We start from the raw sequence: 15,813 nt of genomic DNA on the forward strand, positions 1-15,813 counted from the left end.
ACGCTTCAATGCCCTCCAGATCTTTGTGTATGATGGCAGTTTGCAAAGCACTCTTACCCGATGGACCTGTGGGAAAAATCAGTACAACTGTTTAGCATTGTGAAGATGACACTCACTCCATCGGTTTCCAAGCATGGCAAGATGATGGACCGCTCGCTGTGCAGCCGGTCGGTCTGTCGAGATCATCGAGCTGAGTAGGTCTGGCCCGTGTGCTGCAAAATAATGCAAAGCTGTGACCTGATCGACATCGGCTTGTGCAGATGATGCCCCCAAACCCATCAGCAGCTTTGTCATCTCTTTGGCCTTGTCTGGTGCAAGATGTAGGGCAAGTACAAGAGGTAAGATGGCCGCGCGGGCGGACTTGTTGTAGTCGTTGACCAATTTGATCGGAAGGAGCACATCAGCCCCGAAGTCCTGTACAAGTGTTCTGACCGTCTCTACATGACCATTTGCAATTGCGAGGTGTAGGGCAGATACTGGGTTGTCCCAAGCCAAAACATTGATATCATACACGTCCGGCTCATCCTGGTTTTCGTCTTCAGGCAGAGTTTCGTGCTGGGTCTGCTTGCGGTCGATTTTGACGACAGAGTTCTCAGTCGTTGCATCGATGTGCTCAGTCTCATCGTCAAACATATCAACGTCGTCATCCTCGCTTTCGGAGTTGTGCGAAGCGGCCGCGCTCTCTTCTGATCTTAGTTCATCTACATGTCCATCTGTGCGGATAGTCAGCATTGAATCGGCCATGGCAAGTCATGTCGTGATGCATGTAGGAGTATTTTGCAAGTCTGGCGAATATATCTTGGGGGCTAGAAGATCCTGATAGTTGCAGCAGGCAGATCTTCGAAGCTGTACCTGAAACCCAATGATCCGAGAACACAACCAGTACCTCGGAAGAGTAGAGATGAAAAGCGGAAAGCAGTATACCTTCATCTATAACCATCGTCTCTCCTTCTATACCTATATTTCGAGAGCTGGATTTCTGCGCCTGCTTCTCTTCCTCCTGTTCTTCATTGGCCTCGCTTCTGACAAGAAGTGCCTTCACCATTGCGTTTTCACCACGCATAGCAGCCAAATGAAGAGCAGTTTTCCCATCAAACAATCGAGCAGTAATACGTGACCCTGCATCAATAAGGCACTGGACTACTTCAGGGGTCGAGCTGGTGACAGCCAGGTGAAGTGGAGTACGACCAGTATAATCTCTCCGGTTCGGATCTGCATCCTCTTGCTTTAGCCAATCTTGCACATGTTCAAGATCTCCATCAACGATCGCTTGGCATAGTCTTGCGGTGTTGCCAACATAGGCCATCTCAGTCCAGTCATCATCCGTGAGGGGATAGAAGGATCCAATGGTTTGGCGCCCAGGGTTGTCTTTGAGGAAAGCGATCTCTCCGGAAACATATATCTTTCCTTCCTCATCTGCGATATCTCGGTCTTCTGTTGATGCAGGCTTTGGGCAGTATCCACAGCAATCACCAATAACATTGACTGCAGTTCCAAAGAAGGCGGGGTGACGATGCAGCGCAGTCTCACGGTCTTTGGGACGATTCCATTCTGCGTTCAGGAGCAAGTCTTTGGCGTATAGCAGTCTCTCAATCTTGCGTGCATGATACTTCGGACCGTATGGGATGGTGAATGTGTGGTAGTCGCTCACATTCTCCGCTTCGACCCAATCCGCAACTTCGTCACCATGCTCATCCTTCATATTGCCATGTAATCTGTGTGTCGCCCATCTATTGATTGTAGGTCTCCCACGCTCTTCACGGCGTTGGTCGATATAAGCCTCTCTGTCAGTCTGCTTTGGCAACTTTTCCAGAACCAGCAAGCGAGCGAGACCGAGAGTACGACCAAAGGAGCGTTCGAACAATGTAGGATCGATACGTGAGCGGTCTAGTAGAGGCCAATAAACCTCGAACCCTCGGTGTGAATACTTGGAGAGTCTGTTTTCGTACGACGGGGAGCGACGAGTCAGATCAATCGTGTTGATTTGGGTCATGTATGCGGCCAGAGCGCGAGGACTGACATAAACCTGACTCCCGTCGTAGGCAGCACAAGAACAATCGACGTCAAACCCAGTAAGAATCTCGGAAATGGATCGATAGATGCGCAGAACAATCTGCACATGGCGTGTAGGGTACTGAGAAGCAATGGTGATGGCATTTTTTGTACGAATTGTTGTTGTTTCAGTCAAGATGGAATCCCTGATGCGCTGTTCGATCTGCTTGATCTTCTCAATGGCCTGCTCCTCGGTGAGCCCATAAAGAAAGAGATCGACATCAGATGCAGGTGCAAGTTTCTGATGGTAGTATTCGCGGAGAGCTCGCTTTGAAGAGCTGTGCTTTGGTGGAACTGGAAGTAGCGATGTCACCACAGCGCTACCAGCAACAACAACATTAGACCAGTCCATGTCCACGAGGGAAGACTCGGAGAAGAGTTGGAAATTCGTTTGAAACTCCTTGAGTGATTGCACGACAGCAGGGGTTCCGTCAGCTTTGCGATTGGATTTCGTGAGAGGCATGAGATAACGAGAGCGTTCCTCTTCAGACTCAGCTGACAAGTTACGCGCCCTGATCTTGACCTCCTGCTCCTTTTCAGCAAACAGCGGCACGACATGGGACTCGTGGATGGCGGGGTGTTCAGGTTGTTGGGCGAATATCTCACGAAGCTTGGAATCATAGTCTTTGAAAGGAGCGATGAGGTCGTGTAAGGAAGTAGTTGGGTGAGAAGACACATATGCTATCCAGTCTTTGTGACTAGCAGGAAGTGGTGGAAGGGACATCACAGACCCTTTCTGATCTTGAGACGACATGGTGGAAAACGTGGGAAAGGCGGAGGTGGAGAGAAGATTCAAAGTGATACCTATCGAGTCAATTGAAGCACAAGACGAGATGAATGAAGAAAAGACGACTTGAATGGAACGAGATTACCATCTAAATACTTATTCTAGCACCAGACGACCACAATGTCACGTCATTCCGAATGAATCGTAGAAAGAGCCTAGTATACAAGACAAATACAGGCAGCGACCACCCTCCCCAACGCTCCTGCCGTCCCGCCATGATGAAGTTCAGTCTAGCGCGCCGTCGCCGCCTGGCCATCTAGGCACCCGCCAATCAGCGAATCGGGTAAAGCGGGGCCCGGACGCGCTCTCATGTGACCTGGGATTGATTTTGGAGGGCTCAAGTGCTGAGGGTGTCTTGACCTCGGGCGACATGACTCCCTCTTCGTATGGAGATGCGATTGTGGGAGGCCTCATTATTGGGGGAACGATACGCTCTTCACTGTGTGAAGTTAGTGGGACATGAAACTACGGTACAAGCTAGTACCTGTTCAGCCTTTCCCTGAGTGGGAGCGGGGTGGGGGTTACTGTCAGCTGGTTTAGCCATCTCTTTCGTCTAGGTATTTGCCTTGATTGGCTGTGAGTCTGGTGAGTCTTGGATTGAGTCTTGTCCGTGAAGGATGGACCAAGGTCTCAACAGCCGAAGTATGGTACATGGTTAGGAGATTTTTGTCTCCATGTCTAGTCAAATAAAAGAGGGTAATATTCAAGCAAGCACATACCCGTAAAGTAAAAAAAAAACGTTGACTTGGTCTTTCCATTGCTGCTCTCCTACCTAGTGGACAAGAGCTATAGCAACAGCGACAGCGATCTTGGTAACCATCTTCCAACCACCCACCCTCCCCTTGCTATCTGCTCCACTGGTAACTTGTTGTGGTTGTTTACCTCGTGTCGAGCTCGGATTCGAGACTTCTGAGGCTGGTGAAAGGACAGGTGCGACAACGCCATCGCCTCCTCTCGTCTGTCCTCCTCCACTAACCGAGCTTGCATCTCCAGTACTTCCCTCCACACACAAGCTCGTTCCATTCTTGAACATGCGATCAGCGACCCCCTTCCAGACTTCTGTGACATCCGTCACCATACGCGCAGTAAACCACATCCTACAGTCGGCTGCTTCGTATATGAATTCCAGCGGAGTCCTAGATGCATCATTCTGTCGGAGATTGTCTTTGAGATTGACGCCACCCGCCACTCTTCCGTTTCGATAGGCGCTTCGCTGGAACAGCTGTGTTGCAAACGCTGTTTTGCCTAGGTCTTCTTGTTCCCATTGTGCCTGTTGCTCAGGGCTACCGAGGAAGAAGACGGCTTGCATGCGAATCTGGATGTCGTTCCAGGAGAATACCTGGGCACCTTTGGTACCACCGATACCTTGCATCGGACCAGGTTCTGGTCGTCCGCCAATGGCGATGGTCCGGACTCCGCCCTGATTCTTCAGGAGCTCAGAGGCAATCGCGCAGGTGGAAGAACACATCCCGTCGTGGAGCATGACCATGTCCTGTGCCTGAAATGGCTGTGGCGTCTGTGATTCATTCGCATTTTCTCCAAATCCAATAACAGAGAAGCCGTTATACGTCGTGCTGATACCATCACTAAAATTGTACCGAAGAGTTGTCGTGAATCGGTCGCCGTTTGCTTGAACAGGTCCGAACAACTCGTCCCAGCTCTCAAAAGCTTCATTCTCGACATTGAGCTGATGCTGATAATTGAATCCAGCAGTGAACTGAAAGACGTCTACTTCAGTAGTGCCTGGTCCAAAGGCTTCCGCAAACGCTGTCTTGTTGCGTTGGGCATGCGTCTTTCTCTCCAAGAAATCTTGCGTGATCTTGCCAGCACGATCGAGAGCCTCATTGGCGCGGAATTGGGTACCTCCGAATGGTTCTTGGGATGCCTGGGGAAAGACTTGTTTGAATGTGTCGTAACCAAGAATAGCATTGCCTGCAAATGAGGTCAGGTGTGGTTCAACAATCTTCATCTTACATACCTCCGCCATTCCCACGCATGTCAAAGATCATTTTGGTCTTGCCCGCAGCCTGCGATGCTCTAATGAAGTCGCGCATAGTATTTTGGAAGCTCTGAACGTCAGCAGAATCATACGACGGTATGCTTAGCACCGCAACATCCTAGTAGTGTCAGTCTGAACCCTCTGGCGAGCTGCAAATAGTACCTCGTAGCCTGAGTCGCTTAAGTAGTATCCACCGATGGCAAGATTTTCGTTGATCAGCTCAGCTTTTGGATAACCAATGTGCGAAGGTGCAGGTGGAACAGTAGGTTCTGTCGCATTTCCCGGAGGCATAGGGGCTGGAGGCGGGGCCGCCAGAGGTTGTGGCCCGGAGCAAAACCTCTGAAAGAAAGCCAAACCGCTGTCGACCCCGGTGAAGTTTCCAAAGACGACTGCAAGATTGGGCATTGAGCGTGTAGTGCCATTGGCGAATTGTATCGTGGTATTTGGTCCTTGGTACTGCCCAGTTCGAAAGCTTCCCAGGAAAGTAGTGCCAGCTGCAATAAGGGGTTGCGAAGGGAACAGGGAATTCCAACGAGTGTCTGCATCGTGGAAGTCTGATTGCGCTGAGGCATTGGTAAGATAGTCTTTCACAGCTATTCCATCAATGGCCATGACTGGCGAAGGTTGATACGATGAATCGTTGTTGGCTTTCAGAATGTCCTGATAGGTGAAGACCTCTGGCAGTGCCCTTCCATCAGCAGAAATGGACACCAATTCAGTCCCGGGAGATCTCTGGAACTGCATAGCTCCTGCAAGTATATCCGGTTGCCAAGCGAAATGATTGTCATATCCGCTTCCAATTAGATTCATCAGTTCCATCTGAAAGTCGTATTCGTTTTTGAAGTTGCCAGCCGAAAGTCGAGACGCCATGTCATCCAATGCACCAAAAATATCAACAGGCCGCTCGGTATATCCTTGTGGTGGACTCTTAAGATAGGCAATGTTGGACTGCCACTTTGCAAACAGCTTGAGATCGTCAATCAACTTTGCATTTCCCTCCCTATCGAGTGGTACGGACTGTAGACACTGTACCCCCAGTTCGGCAGGAATCACCTTGCGAGCTTCAGAGGGCATGGCTGCCAGAGCACGGCTCACAACGGCACAAGGCTCTTGGCCTGCTGAGACTGTAGCGGTACTGGAGCCAGGTGCTTGCGCAGTGGTTTGGGATGTCGATCCGTTATCTGCTGCGTCGGACATGAGCACATCGATATCCGCTTGTGTCATGACTTCTTCCATGCTCAGGTCTGGAAAGTCTGGCACGCCGTACATCCATGGATACGGGTTGGCGGCGGTGATGCCACAGATCGTGCCGAGAACCAACAGGTAGGATCGCATCGTAACGAGAGGTTTTCGTTCCCACTATAGGGAATCCGTATTCTTCGCTGCCCACGTACTCTTGTTCAAGAAATCATGTATTTTGCGTATTAATGAGATGATGGAAGCGGGCCTGCGCTTTGGCGTGCAAAAATGAAAGAGAAGATATAAGATACTGTTATAAAAGCTTCATAGCCAGTGAAATGTAGTGAAAAGTATATGTGATGAGAAGCAGAATGACCAGAGGACTCCAGAGAAGGCTTCCCAGGCGAGGGACATGCATCGTTTGAGCCCATAGTGAGGGGCCATGATGAATGTTTTCGCTTTAGCTTGTAGCATGAGGCCCCATTGTCGAAACGATAAGCCCCGGCAAAGCGCTACAAACAGCTCATGCAAACCATGCTGATTATCTACTCTACTGCAACGGAGGATGCTGGGCAGTCCGTTAGCCTGCGAGATGGAGGGAGCACCCCGTGCACACGGGCCATTGTACAGATGTATCCCGACCTTGTACGAAGGGTAGTTCGTGCCAGTCGACTCTGATGGAAGTTGAAGAGACCAAGTAGACGACGCATTGAGGTTGAAGTGACGTCTCGTACTCGAAGCGCATAGAGAGTGCAAGATGCGATCATGCATGAGCCCACTGTTAGGGAGGAAGCATGGTTGCTGACCTGTACCGGTACTAGGGCGCAGCACACTTGGCAGTTTTCTACAACGCCCGACTTGAGCGAATGGGTATAGCATACAGTACACCATGGTAATACTGTGGTAAACTAGGGTACGGTGGGATATTGAGAGAATCTATTTCCTCGATGGAGGAGGGCACTCGTGTCGCATTGTCGCAAATGCTCGCATGTGAAACGTCGCGGGTGTGAGAAGGGGCCATGCAGGCAAACAGTTTGATCCACTGCACCCGCGATGGGAAGTACTGGTATGGTCAGCATATACCTACATACACAACCATGTTGGATCAACAAGTAGCAGATGATGGTGGTGGTGGTGGTGGTTGTACTGTGTAGGTAAGCGTAACAGTAGTATGTAGTCGAAAGGTGTTCGTGACCAAGGAAGGGTCCCGCCATGCCGCCTCCACCCAGCCAATACAAGAGAGAGAGAGAGACTACTAGAATGTTGAGCTGGGCGCTAGTGCCTCATTCGGACAAGGCGGGGCTTAGACCAGTTGACCTTGCTCGCCCGTCTTTCCTCGCCACCGCCCAACCCTCCTTCCCCCGTTTGTCCACTCACCACACTTCGCCCGACGCTATCTCCTCACCCAGACTGTTTCTTACTCCACTCCACTCCACTCCACTCCACTCCACTCCACCGCTACTCTCAACCTCTCCCCCCCCAAAAACAAATCTCTCCCAACCCACCCGTCCCTATCACCGGCAGAGCGCTCACGTCGATTTCATGACCACAGACATCCAGAATCTCAAGTCCTTCGATCCGTTCGCGGAGGCCGACGACAACGGAGGGGAGACGCATACTGGCAACCAGCAGAATTACATTCACATCCGAATCCAGCGTACGTCAGCTCTTGCCTTCTCCCTCCTTTCCTCCTTCCCTCTCTCCCTGTGTTGCACTTGCCTTGAGAAAGGCTGCATCGTGTGTCGCACCTTCCCCAGCCTCCCCCCCCCCTCCCCGCCCCTCTTTTGCGCCTTCTCACCTCGCAAACCTCTCCTTCCCTCCTTCCCCCCTTTCCCCTCTTCTCACGAAAAATGGCGCAAGACTGACGTCAACCTTCCCCGCACAGAGCGCAATGGTCGCAAAACCTTGACGACGGTCCAAGGCCTGCCCAAGAAATTCGACCAGAAGAAGATTCTCAAGGTGATTAAGAAGAAGTTCGCCTGCAATGGCACCGTCGTTGCCGACTCGGAGATGGGCGAGGTGATCCAGCTCCAGGGCGACCAGCGCAAAGATGTTCAGGACTTCTTGACCGACAAGAAGGAGGGCCTCGGTCTGGATGGCAAGACCATCAAGGTCCACGGTTTCTAAGCGTGCTGGGTGCGATGCGCACCGCCCGTTGAAGACACTCCAACCTCGCGCCCGCCGCTCCTTGCGAGGAACAGGCTGGCACAACGTGTGCACGGCGGCGAGGCTGAGAGGCGGCGCGCCAAAGCAAGATACCCCCACCTTGGACGATAACGATTTTCCTTTTCTTTCTCTATTGAAGGAATGGTCAGCGTTGTGAGAGGGTCACACTTTGCAGTGGCAAGTGTTGATCGGCACAGGTAATTCGGCGGGCTCAAAGCGGAAAAGGGACATTCATTTCTTGAGGACTTGCTCAAAATTCAGCCCGTTATAATTTCTGCGCAAGAATGTGCTTTGACTACCTCGTGATGCCTTTTTGCATGCTAATCTCAAGAAGCTGCCTGCCTGTACATCTTTCACTCTCCCTCCTCTCCTGCCTCGGCCTCCTCACCCCCTCCACCCTGCCTCGGCCCCTTGGCCTCCTGCTTCCAATACAAATCCGCCAACTCGTGCGCCTCCGTCGCCTCCTCAATCCCCTTATCCTCCCTGACGCGCAAAAACCTCGGAAACCGCGTACTCAGCCCACGCTCCTCACTCACCAACCCAACTGCAGCCGTATACGTCGGACTCAGCGTCAAATCCGCAAACGCCACCTCCCACACCTCGCCCGGCTCAAACCAAACATCCGGCGTCCCCGCCCCACCTCCATACTCGACAAACGCCGGCTTCTCCGTGCGCACATGCGCACACTCTGGATCCTGCGGGTTGTACCTGGCCCGATTGGCCTTGTAAAACGCGTCTGTGAAGCCGGACATGCACTTTGTGAGGGCTTGGAGGTGGCCGGATTCGGCGTTGCGGACGGCGAGGAGGATGGGGGACCACCAGGCTGATTTGCGGCCGGAGCCGTGGAAGGCGGCGATGGGGATCACGTCTAGCGTTTCCGAGGTGGTGCTGTAGTCTTTTTTTACTTTGAGCCACGAGTCTAGTCGCTTGTCGGGTTCGTAGGTGGAGAGGAGGGGTTTGCGGCGGGGGTTGGTGGGTTGGGCGTCTGAGGGGGTGGTGGTTGTGGGTTGGACAGATGTTGGGGTTGATTTTGATTTTGTGGCGGCTTTCTTCTTCTTCTTCATCTTCTTGGGGGTTGGGGGTAGGGAGGGTGTGGATTCCATGTCGGGATTGTCGGGGAGGAGGTCTGGGTTGGGGAGGTTGTCGAGCACCTTGACCATGATGCCTTCGCATTTGATGTCCAGGGCGCTCTGGAAGAAGGCCTGTACTGCGTCGACGTCTGCAGAAGTAGCATCGAGACATCTGACCCAGGTGAAGTGATGGGGGATTTCGACAAAAAGGCTCTTGAGCAACGATCGCCTCTCGCGAAAAGGTCGGTCCAAGAGTTCCTCGCCGTTCAAATACATGAGGTCGAACGCGAAGAGGCAGACATCAATCGTGACCGCGCCAATCAACACGTCTTTCCGCGCTCGATTGGCAAGCGTCTGAAAAGTCTTTAGGTCTCCGGTTTCGCGATCCACGGCTACTACTTCGCCCTCGAGGATGAAGCTCGATACACCTTCGCCGCGTATCTTGGGCACCAGGGCCACAAGATCTGGATACTTGTCTGTCATGACTTCTAGATGTCGCGAGAAGATGGTAACCTTTCCCTTCTCATCGCAGTGCACCTGTGCTCTTTGCCCGTCATATTTGTACTCGCACGCAAATTCTCGTCCTTGCAGCTTCGTAAACATCTCGCCCATATCTCGTGTGATGCTGCCCAACATGGGTCGTAGTGGAATATGCAAGGCGAGACCACAACGCAGGAGCAATTCATCGCAGACGCCGATTTCAAGGAGCGCGGGTATCAGGTCGTTGTAGTTTGGTCTTCGCGCAAAGCAGGCCTTGACAATCTCTTCGTTTTTGCTGTACATGTCCGCCAGCGCCTCCTTTTTCAGTCTCGCCAGGGCCTTTGGATCGCGAATCTCGAAATCTGCGCCTGGAGGTCGGGACAACATGAATGCACGCGAGAGTGCGATCAGCATGGTAGTCTTGACAGCCCCGATGCGGAGATGTTGTACCAGCGTGCGAACAATATACCGACTCTCCTCCGCACCTCGCGCATCTTGCACCAGTCGCTCGACTATCCTCTGCTTGGCTTCGACGCTGCCATGGCCCTTGCTATTCGCAATCTTGACAAGGGATTCGAACACGCTCTTGATCGTGAGAGGTTTCGGCTTCCTCAGAGTAAAAGACTGCTTTTTCTTTGCTTCAAAGGCCACGTCTCCAGCATCCCCGTACTTGTTGTACAGGGTCTTTAGTCCTGCAGTGTCCAGACCGCATACTTTCTTCAGTGCCTTTGAAATCGCCGATCCGCCCAGCCCAAGCTCGAGATCAATGTATGGCGGTGATATTGCGTTTGTAGCGAGCCATACGGCTGGAAGTAGGCTACTCGGGTCGCCTTCCATGACGGTCCGCAGTAAATTGACTAGGGTATCCACAATCTTGATTCGACTGGCAGTGCTATTGACCAAGACGAAGCACCTTGTAAGAAGCGCATATGTCGCGTGTCCTCCATCTGTCACCCAGTGTTTCTGCAGGTCGGATATGCATCTTGAAGGTTCGAAGTCAAGCGGGCTCTGATCAAAGGGTATGTTAAGGGTGATGGTGTCTTCGTCGGAGGCGGTGGACTGGAGTGTGAGGGTATTCTTCTGTATCGGAGGGCAAGGTTTCTTAGCCTGATCATTGGGCTTTGCATCCTCCGTCTTGTCCTCGTCTGTAGCAACTTTGGCGGTATCCTTTGCTCCTGGCTTTCCTGGATCTTCATACAATTCATTCGAGCTGGCCGGCTCTTCGGACCGCGCCTGCTGTTGCTCCCGCTCCCGCTCGCGATCCTCCCTATCCCATTGCTCCTGCAATTTCCTCGCAAGCTCCTCATCAGTCACATTTGCAGCGCTCTCTACAACGGCACCGACTCCCTGCGCTGTGCTCGTCTCCGCCGTGCTCGTAGTTGCGTCTTTGGATATCGCTTTAGCCGTCTGCTTGGCGAAGAAGTAGTCGAGGCTGCGTACCGGCTGCGTGGATCCGTCATTTTTCTTTCGGCGCTTGGATGGGCTGTTCATGGTTTCGAATTCGATTGCATGGCTGGAGTGGAGTTGGAATGGTGGTGGGTCACGGTTGCTACGTCATGACGTGATTTACCTAGTCGCGCCAAGATCGGAGATCTCCCGGTAATCGCGTGCTCACGCGTCTGCTACCGGCACTGACAACTACCTGCGTCCATCTATCGTCGATGGGAGAGCATGTATACATCTCTTTTGCCCCATATAGCGGGCATTCGGTGTAAATCACAGACGCCTTTGATCTAGCCTGATAACGAGGAGCTGCGATCCGATGAATCTCGACTCATTTATAGTGCACCATGATGGCCCTGACCCCTCAGATATCCAGGACAAACTTCATCATATTTGAACGCAACGGGAGTCACCTGAGATCTAGCATACACCGACTGTACAGCATTTCCCCCCATATACGGGTTCTCTCTGTCTATCTCTAAAAGCTCTGTTTTACCAAATTTCTTCAGATTCCACCCGCTCCCGCTCCCCCTTCCTACTCGTTTCCATAATCTAAACCACCACCACCACCGCCCCTGCCCCCGTCCCTACAACCCTCCCTCCCATCAACCCTCGCCCTCTTGTGTCCACCACCGCCAAAACCACGCTCCGCACGAGGCGGGTAAGGCACTCCTCCAGGCGCATCGCTGTGCCGACCACTCAAGCCCTGCGTATCGTCATCCGGTCCTGGGATGCGCTGATCCGTCCTCCCACCAATGAGCTCAAATACACCCGTCTCCTTGTTCGTGTAGCCCTGTTGACCACGGAGCTGCGATCCAACCGTGTACTTGGAAGCTACCACCAATCCCTCGTCAGCAAGTCCTGGATCCTACGCAGCAGAAAAGAAACACTTACTGAACAAGAGTGCGGTATCCAGCTGCAGCCGGTGCACCAGCTTCCTCGTAGCTACAACGGGGCACTCTGCCACCTCATTGCGGAGGATCTTGGTTGAGCCGTTCTCCTGGCACGTGAGAAGCGCGCCGAACTTGCCGTCACTTTCGTTCTCGCAGATGACGATGTCTGCATGCGCGCGCAATTGCCACTCATCAGTCCTCTGTCGCTCCCAGTGCCGCCCAAGAAACAGGAGAAAGACATACCGTAGAACTTGAATCGGTCACAGCCATACAGCATCTTGCAGTTGCCCGTTGCAGATGCCCGTAGGCGGCTCACCTCTGCGACCTACACACACAGTTGTGAGTTTTTACCCTCCAAAAGATGCCTCCAGCTCCCAGCAAAGAACCAGCGACAAACGACCACCAGCAAAAGGAACCCAACCAGCAACAGCAGCAGCAGCATTTCTCAAAAGACATACCTTGTCCCCATCAGCGAGCCAACACTCTCCCGACACAGGAGTGACATCCCCAATCACCACCCTCTCCATCATCTCATTGGCCTCCATGACGTCCCGATCAGACTTCCCACCGGCCTTTTCGAAACCAGACATTTTGTAATCGCCCTGGTGATTCTGATGCTGGACCCAGATACAGAAACCTGCGCGAATTATCCACTGCAACCGCAAAGCAGAATTCTTTTTTGGAATTCGTTGTCGTTGTTGTAGAGAGGAGTAGGAGTACTAGCAATGAGCAGCAAACAGTTTATATATCCCACCCGAACTCCAGGTGAAGGCCGCTCCAGCACGTCCCGTCTCCTCGCCAAGGCTGGGTGACAGGCACGGTGACCGTCGTAGTCGCAGTCACCGTCGCGGTCACGTTGGTATTGGGCATTGGTAGTGCGTTTGCCACAACAAGAATAACAATGACAGCAGCAGGAAAAGCAAAACCCGCAAACGCCCAACTCTACAACCCAGCAGCACCGCACACCCCAACATAACCACAGCCTCATCTCCAGTCCCGCTCGCACGCTACACGCACTCTACATGGCCAAAAGCACAATAAATCTCACAGCATAAACTGCCAGATTGTATGACCCTTTAGATCTGACATGGGGTTGGAGATGGTGTTACTATTCATAGGAAGGACAAGGGACGACTTGGTGCAAGCCTGAGCGCATAATGATATCGTATGGGGAGAAATTTCTGAGCGATGATGACAGCGTACAGTTTAGCATTTACACGGCATGATGTGTAGTTTTACAGTCTAGAATCTCGACTTTAATATATAGTATTGTTACTCATCCTACACATGTAGGACGTGGTGATTGATGGACGTTTGCACGTCTTCTCTCTTCTTTTACATTTTTTTTTCATCTCCCATCCCTCCTCCCCCGCCCCGTCTCTCCCTCCACCCTAAATTCCACAGACGACAAGACTAACCTGCCAAACACACAAACCCAGCCACAAATACCCCCACAAGTTCAGTCACCAGTAATTTGGACCGAGCAGAGCAGAGCAGAGCGAATTCTGCAATAAAAAGAGGGTAAGAAGCATCTGGTCACATATTTCTTGGTTTTACAATACAGAGCCATGTCGTGAGTATCATGTAAATGCGTATATGACAATAGCATAGCATAGCACAGCACACCTCACCCATCTAAAAGCCCATAAGAGCCATGACAGTCTTAGACTATCATCTTCACATTCACATTCACAATCACTCACACAACCACAGCCACAACCACATCAAAACCAACAACACACATCACCATCTCAAAGCACAATACACAATACACAATTCCAAGCAAAAAAAACAGCAGCCAACAAAAATAATTCTAAAACAGCCTGCCTTGTACCCTTGTACCACCTAACCCAGTCCCCAGCAGACATCATCTTTGGTATATTATCCCCCTCACTTCACCAGCACAACGAAAATCCCCCCTAGCTTCCAAAAACACAAACTTTCCTTCCCACAAGAGCTCAAACCGCCATCGGCCGTACGTCGACGTTTTTGTATCCCAATCCTACATTCAACCTGCTGAAACCAAAAAGACGCTCATGCACGCTCTCTCACACACATACACACACACGTCGTGACCGGTATCAAATAAACATTTTGGTGTTTTCTTTTCTTTCTTTCGGCATCACAGGGCGAGTCCAGAACCTGACGGATAATAGTCCGTACCAGCTGGGGTTTTCGAAGCAAGCAAGCGAGCATCAAGTCGCTCGTTCCTTCTTTCTTCGTAGATCTAAACAAGTCGTCGAGTATGAGGAGCGGAAAGTATGCGTGTGTGGCTGCTAAGGTGACTGTGGCCGGCTACGAATCTATCGTAGCTTGCCCTGTTCCTGAGCTTCCTTGACTTGCTCAAAAACCTACAGTTTGTGTTAGCGAAATGGCAGCTTGTGAAGGTGTAGCCAGTCCCCATACCTTCAGCATCTTCCTGCGGGCACCCAAAGCGTTGACACCGCGTTTGTCAAGACCCTCGTCGTCCAATTCAATCAGCTCCTGCCACTTGAGGTCCTTCAAGTTGTCAGTGTATTTGTGCAGGCGGAGACTCCTGAGCCAGCTGGGAATATCCTGAAGCAGGTTAGGATCGGTGGGATCCTCCGGAGGCTTCGAGCTGCCCCGACGGCCGCGAGGCGATCGCCCACGGTCCATTTGGCTAGGGTCGGCAAGAAATTCGCCGCTAACCCCAATGCCAAATTGGCTGAGATTCAAGGTACCCATGCCATTGTTCATCAAACCGTTGCCACTGTAGTCAGCGGAGAGGAAGCCGTTGGCCTGGGGAGATGCAAAGTTGCCCATGGCCCCCATTCCTGCACTCTGCATTGCGAAGCCTGGCGAGTTGGGACGAGAGCGGTGACCGTTCATAACGGCCAACTGCTGCGCCTGGAGGGCAGCAGCCTGTTGGGGTGTCAATACCTGACCTCGCTCGTTGGTCATGAGAATGTTCGAATTGCCCATGTGGGGTAGGCCAGGTGACAGAGGTCCGTTATCCGAAGAACGAGCACGACGATATTTGCGCACGTCATCAAGCTGAATGCGATTGTTAACAGTCGAAAGGGCGGCCAGTTTCATAGCGGTAGCATTGGCAACCATGTCTGCCTGGTTGTTGGTTTGATTGAAGTTGGCCACCATCGGAGTGCTCAGCTGAGAGGCCCAGCTACCGCCTCCAGCATAAGCAGGGGAAAGCAATGGCATGTTGGCCGAATTTGCTTCGAGGGCGTTGAGGGTAGTGGTCTGTACATTATTCCCTTCATTCTGAAGAGGGAGACGAGGAGAGCGAAGTCCCCCTGCGGAGGGGGGCGGCTGGGCAAATTGGCCCATAGGCTGGTGCTTTTGCTGCTGTTGCTGTTGCTGTTGCTGCTGTTGTTGTTGCTGCTGCTGCTGCTGTTGCTGCTGCTGCTGTTGCTGCCCAGATGACTTGGGACGGTTGGTACCCTCATTCCAGGGTGATGCTGGAGGCGCATTATTTTCTCGCTTGCTACCATCTTCTGGAGCGGAAATAGTCGGTGCAATCATGGAGTTGCGGTCGCCCACGGTGCTATTACGGTTTGACGCCGGCGCGACCCCAACAACATCAGTGAACTCGGCCTTTTGCTTGGCAATGGCAGCGGCGGCGTCCGGGAACATACGATTGATAGTAGAAGTGTCCAGGCCCGAATTGCGTTTTCCAGCACCTGGAGATGGCGGAGGGCGGCTGAGGCCCATGGACTGGCGATTCTCGCCCGTATTGAGCTTGCTCATAGCATCGCTCAATTTCTG

The 15,813-nt window shown here is 52.2% G+C and overlaps 6 protein-coding genes across 6 annotated transcripts; 1 reads left to right on the forward strand and 5 right to left on the reverse strand.

Annotated features, from left to right (window-relative positions):
* Positions 1–78: 78 nt before the first annotated feature.
* On the reverse strand, positions 79–2,776 carry IAQ61_010354 (uncharacterized protein; the record flags this gene model as incomplete). The annotated part of the gene is made up of 2 exons (XM_066098754.1): positions 79–713; positions 853–2,776. The coding sequence occupies 2 exons, from the start codon at positions 2,774–2,776 to the stop codon at positions 79–81; spliced, it is 2,559 nt and encodes an 852-aa protein (XP_065951299.1).
* A 288-nt stretch (positions 2,777–3,064) lies between these two features.
* On the reverse strand, positions 3,065–6,173 carry IAQ61_010355 (uncharacterized protein; the record flags this gene model as incomplete). Its single annotated transcript, XM_066098755.1, has 5 exons — positions 3,065–3,278; positions 3,559–3,611; positions 3,675–4,771; positions 4,818–4,956; positions 5,001–6,173. 5 exons carry the CDS (start codon positions 6,171–6,173, stop codon positions 3,065–3,067), a joined length of 2,676 nt encoding a protein of 891 aa, XP_065951300.1.
* Positions 6,174–7,229: 1,056 nt separating this feature from the next.
* Positions 7,230–8,463, forward strand: IAQ61_010356 (uncharacterized protein; the record flags this gene model as incomplete). The annotated part of the gene is made up of 2 exons (XM_003841688.2): positions 7,230–7,674; positions 7,903–8,463. 2 exons carry the CDS (start codon positions 7,230–7,232, stop codon positions 8,142–8,144), a joined length of 687 nt encoding a protein of 228 aa, XP_003841736.1. The 3' UTR covers positions 8,145–8,463.
* A 73-nt stretch (positions 8,464–8,536) lies between these two features.
* Positions 8,537–11,385, reverse strand: IAQ61_010357 (uncharacterized protein; the record flags this gene model as incomplete). Its single annotated transcript, XM_003841689.2, has 2 exons — positions 8,537–11,282; positions 11,360–11,385. 2 exons carry the CDS (start codon positions 11,383–11,385, stop codon positions 8,537–8,539), a joined length of 2,772 nt encoding a protein of 923 aa, XP_003841737.2.
* A 326-nt stretch (positions 11,386–11,711) lies between these two features.
* Positions 11,712–12,659, reverse strand: IAQ61_010358 (uncharacterized protein; the record flags this gene model as incomplete). Its single annotated transcript, XM_066098756.1, has 2 exons — positions 11,712–12,044; positions 12,528–12,659. 2 exons carry the CDS (start codon positions 12,657–12,659, stop codon positions 11,712–11,714), a joined length of 465 nt encoding a protein of 154 aa, XP_065951301.1.
* Positions 12,660–14,412: 1,753 nt separating this feature from the next.
* Positions 14,413–15,759, reverse strand: IAQ61_010359 (uncharacterized protein; the record flags this gene model as incomplete). The annotated part of the gene is made up of 1 exon (XM_066098757.1): positions 14,413–15,759. The coding sequence occupies one exon, from the start codon at positions 15,757–15,759 to the stop codon at positions 14,413–14,415; it is 1,347 nt and encodes a 448-aa protein (XP_065951302.1).
* Positions 15,760–15,813: the final 54 nt, after the last annotated feature.

Source organism: Plenodomus lingam (assembly GCF_022343315.1).
Source record: "Plenodomus lingam strain CAN1 chromosome Unknown contig_8, whole genome shotgun sequence".
NCBI classification, from domain to species: Eukaryota; Fungi; Ascomycota; class Dothideomycetes; order Pleosporales; family Leptosphaeriaceae; genus Plenodomus; species Plenodomus lingam.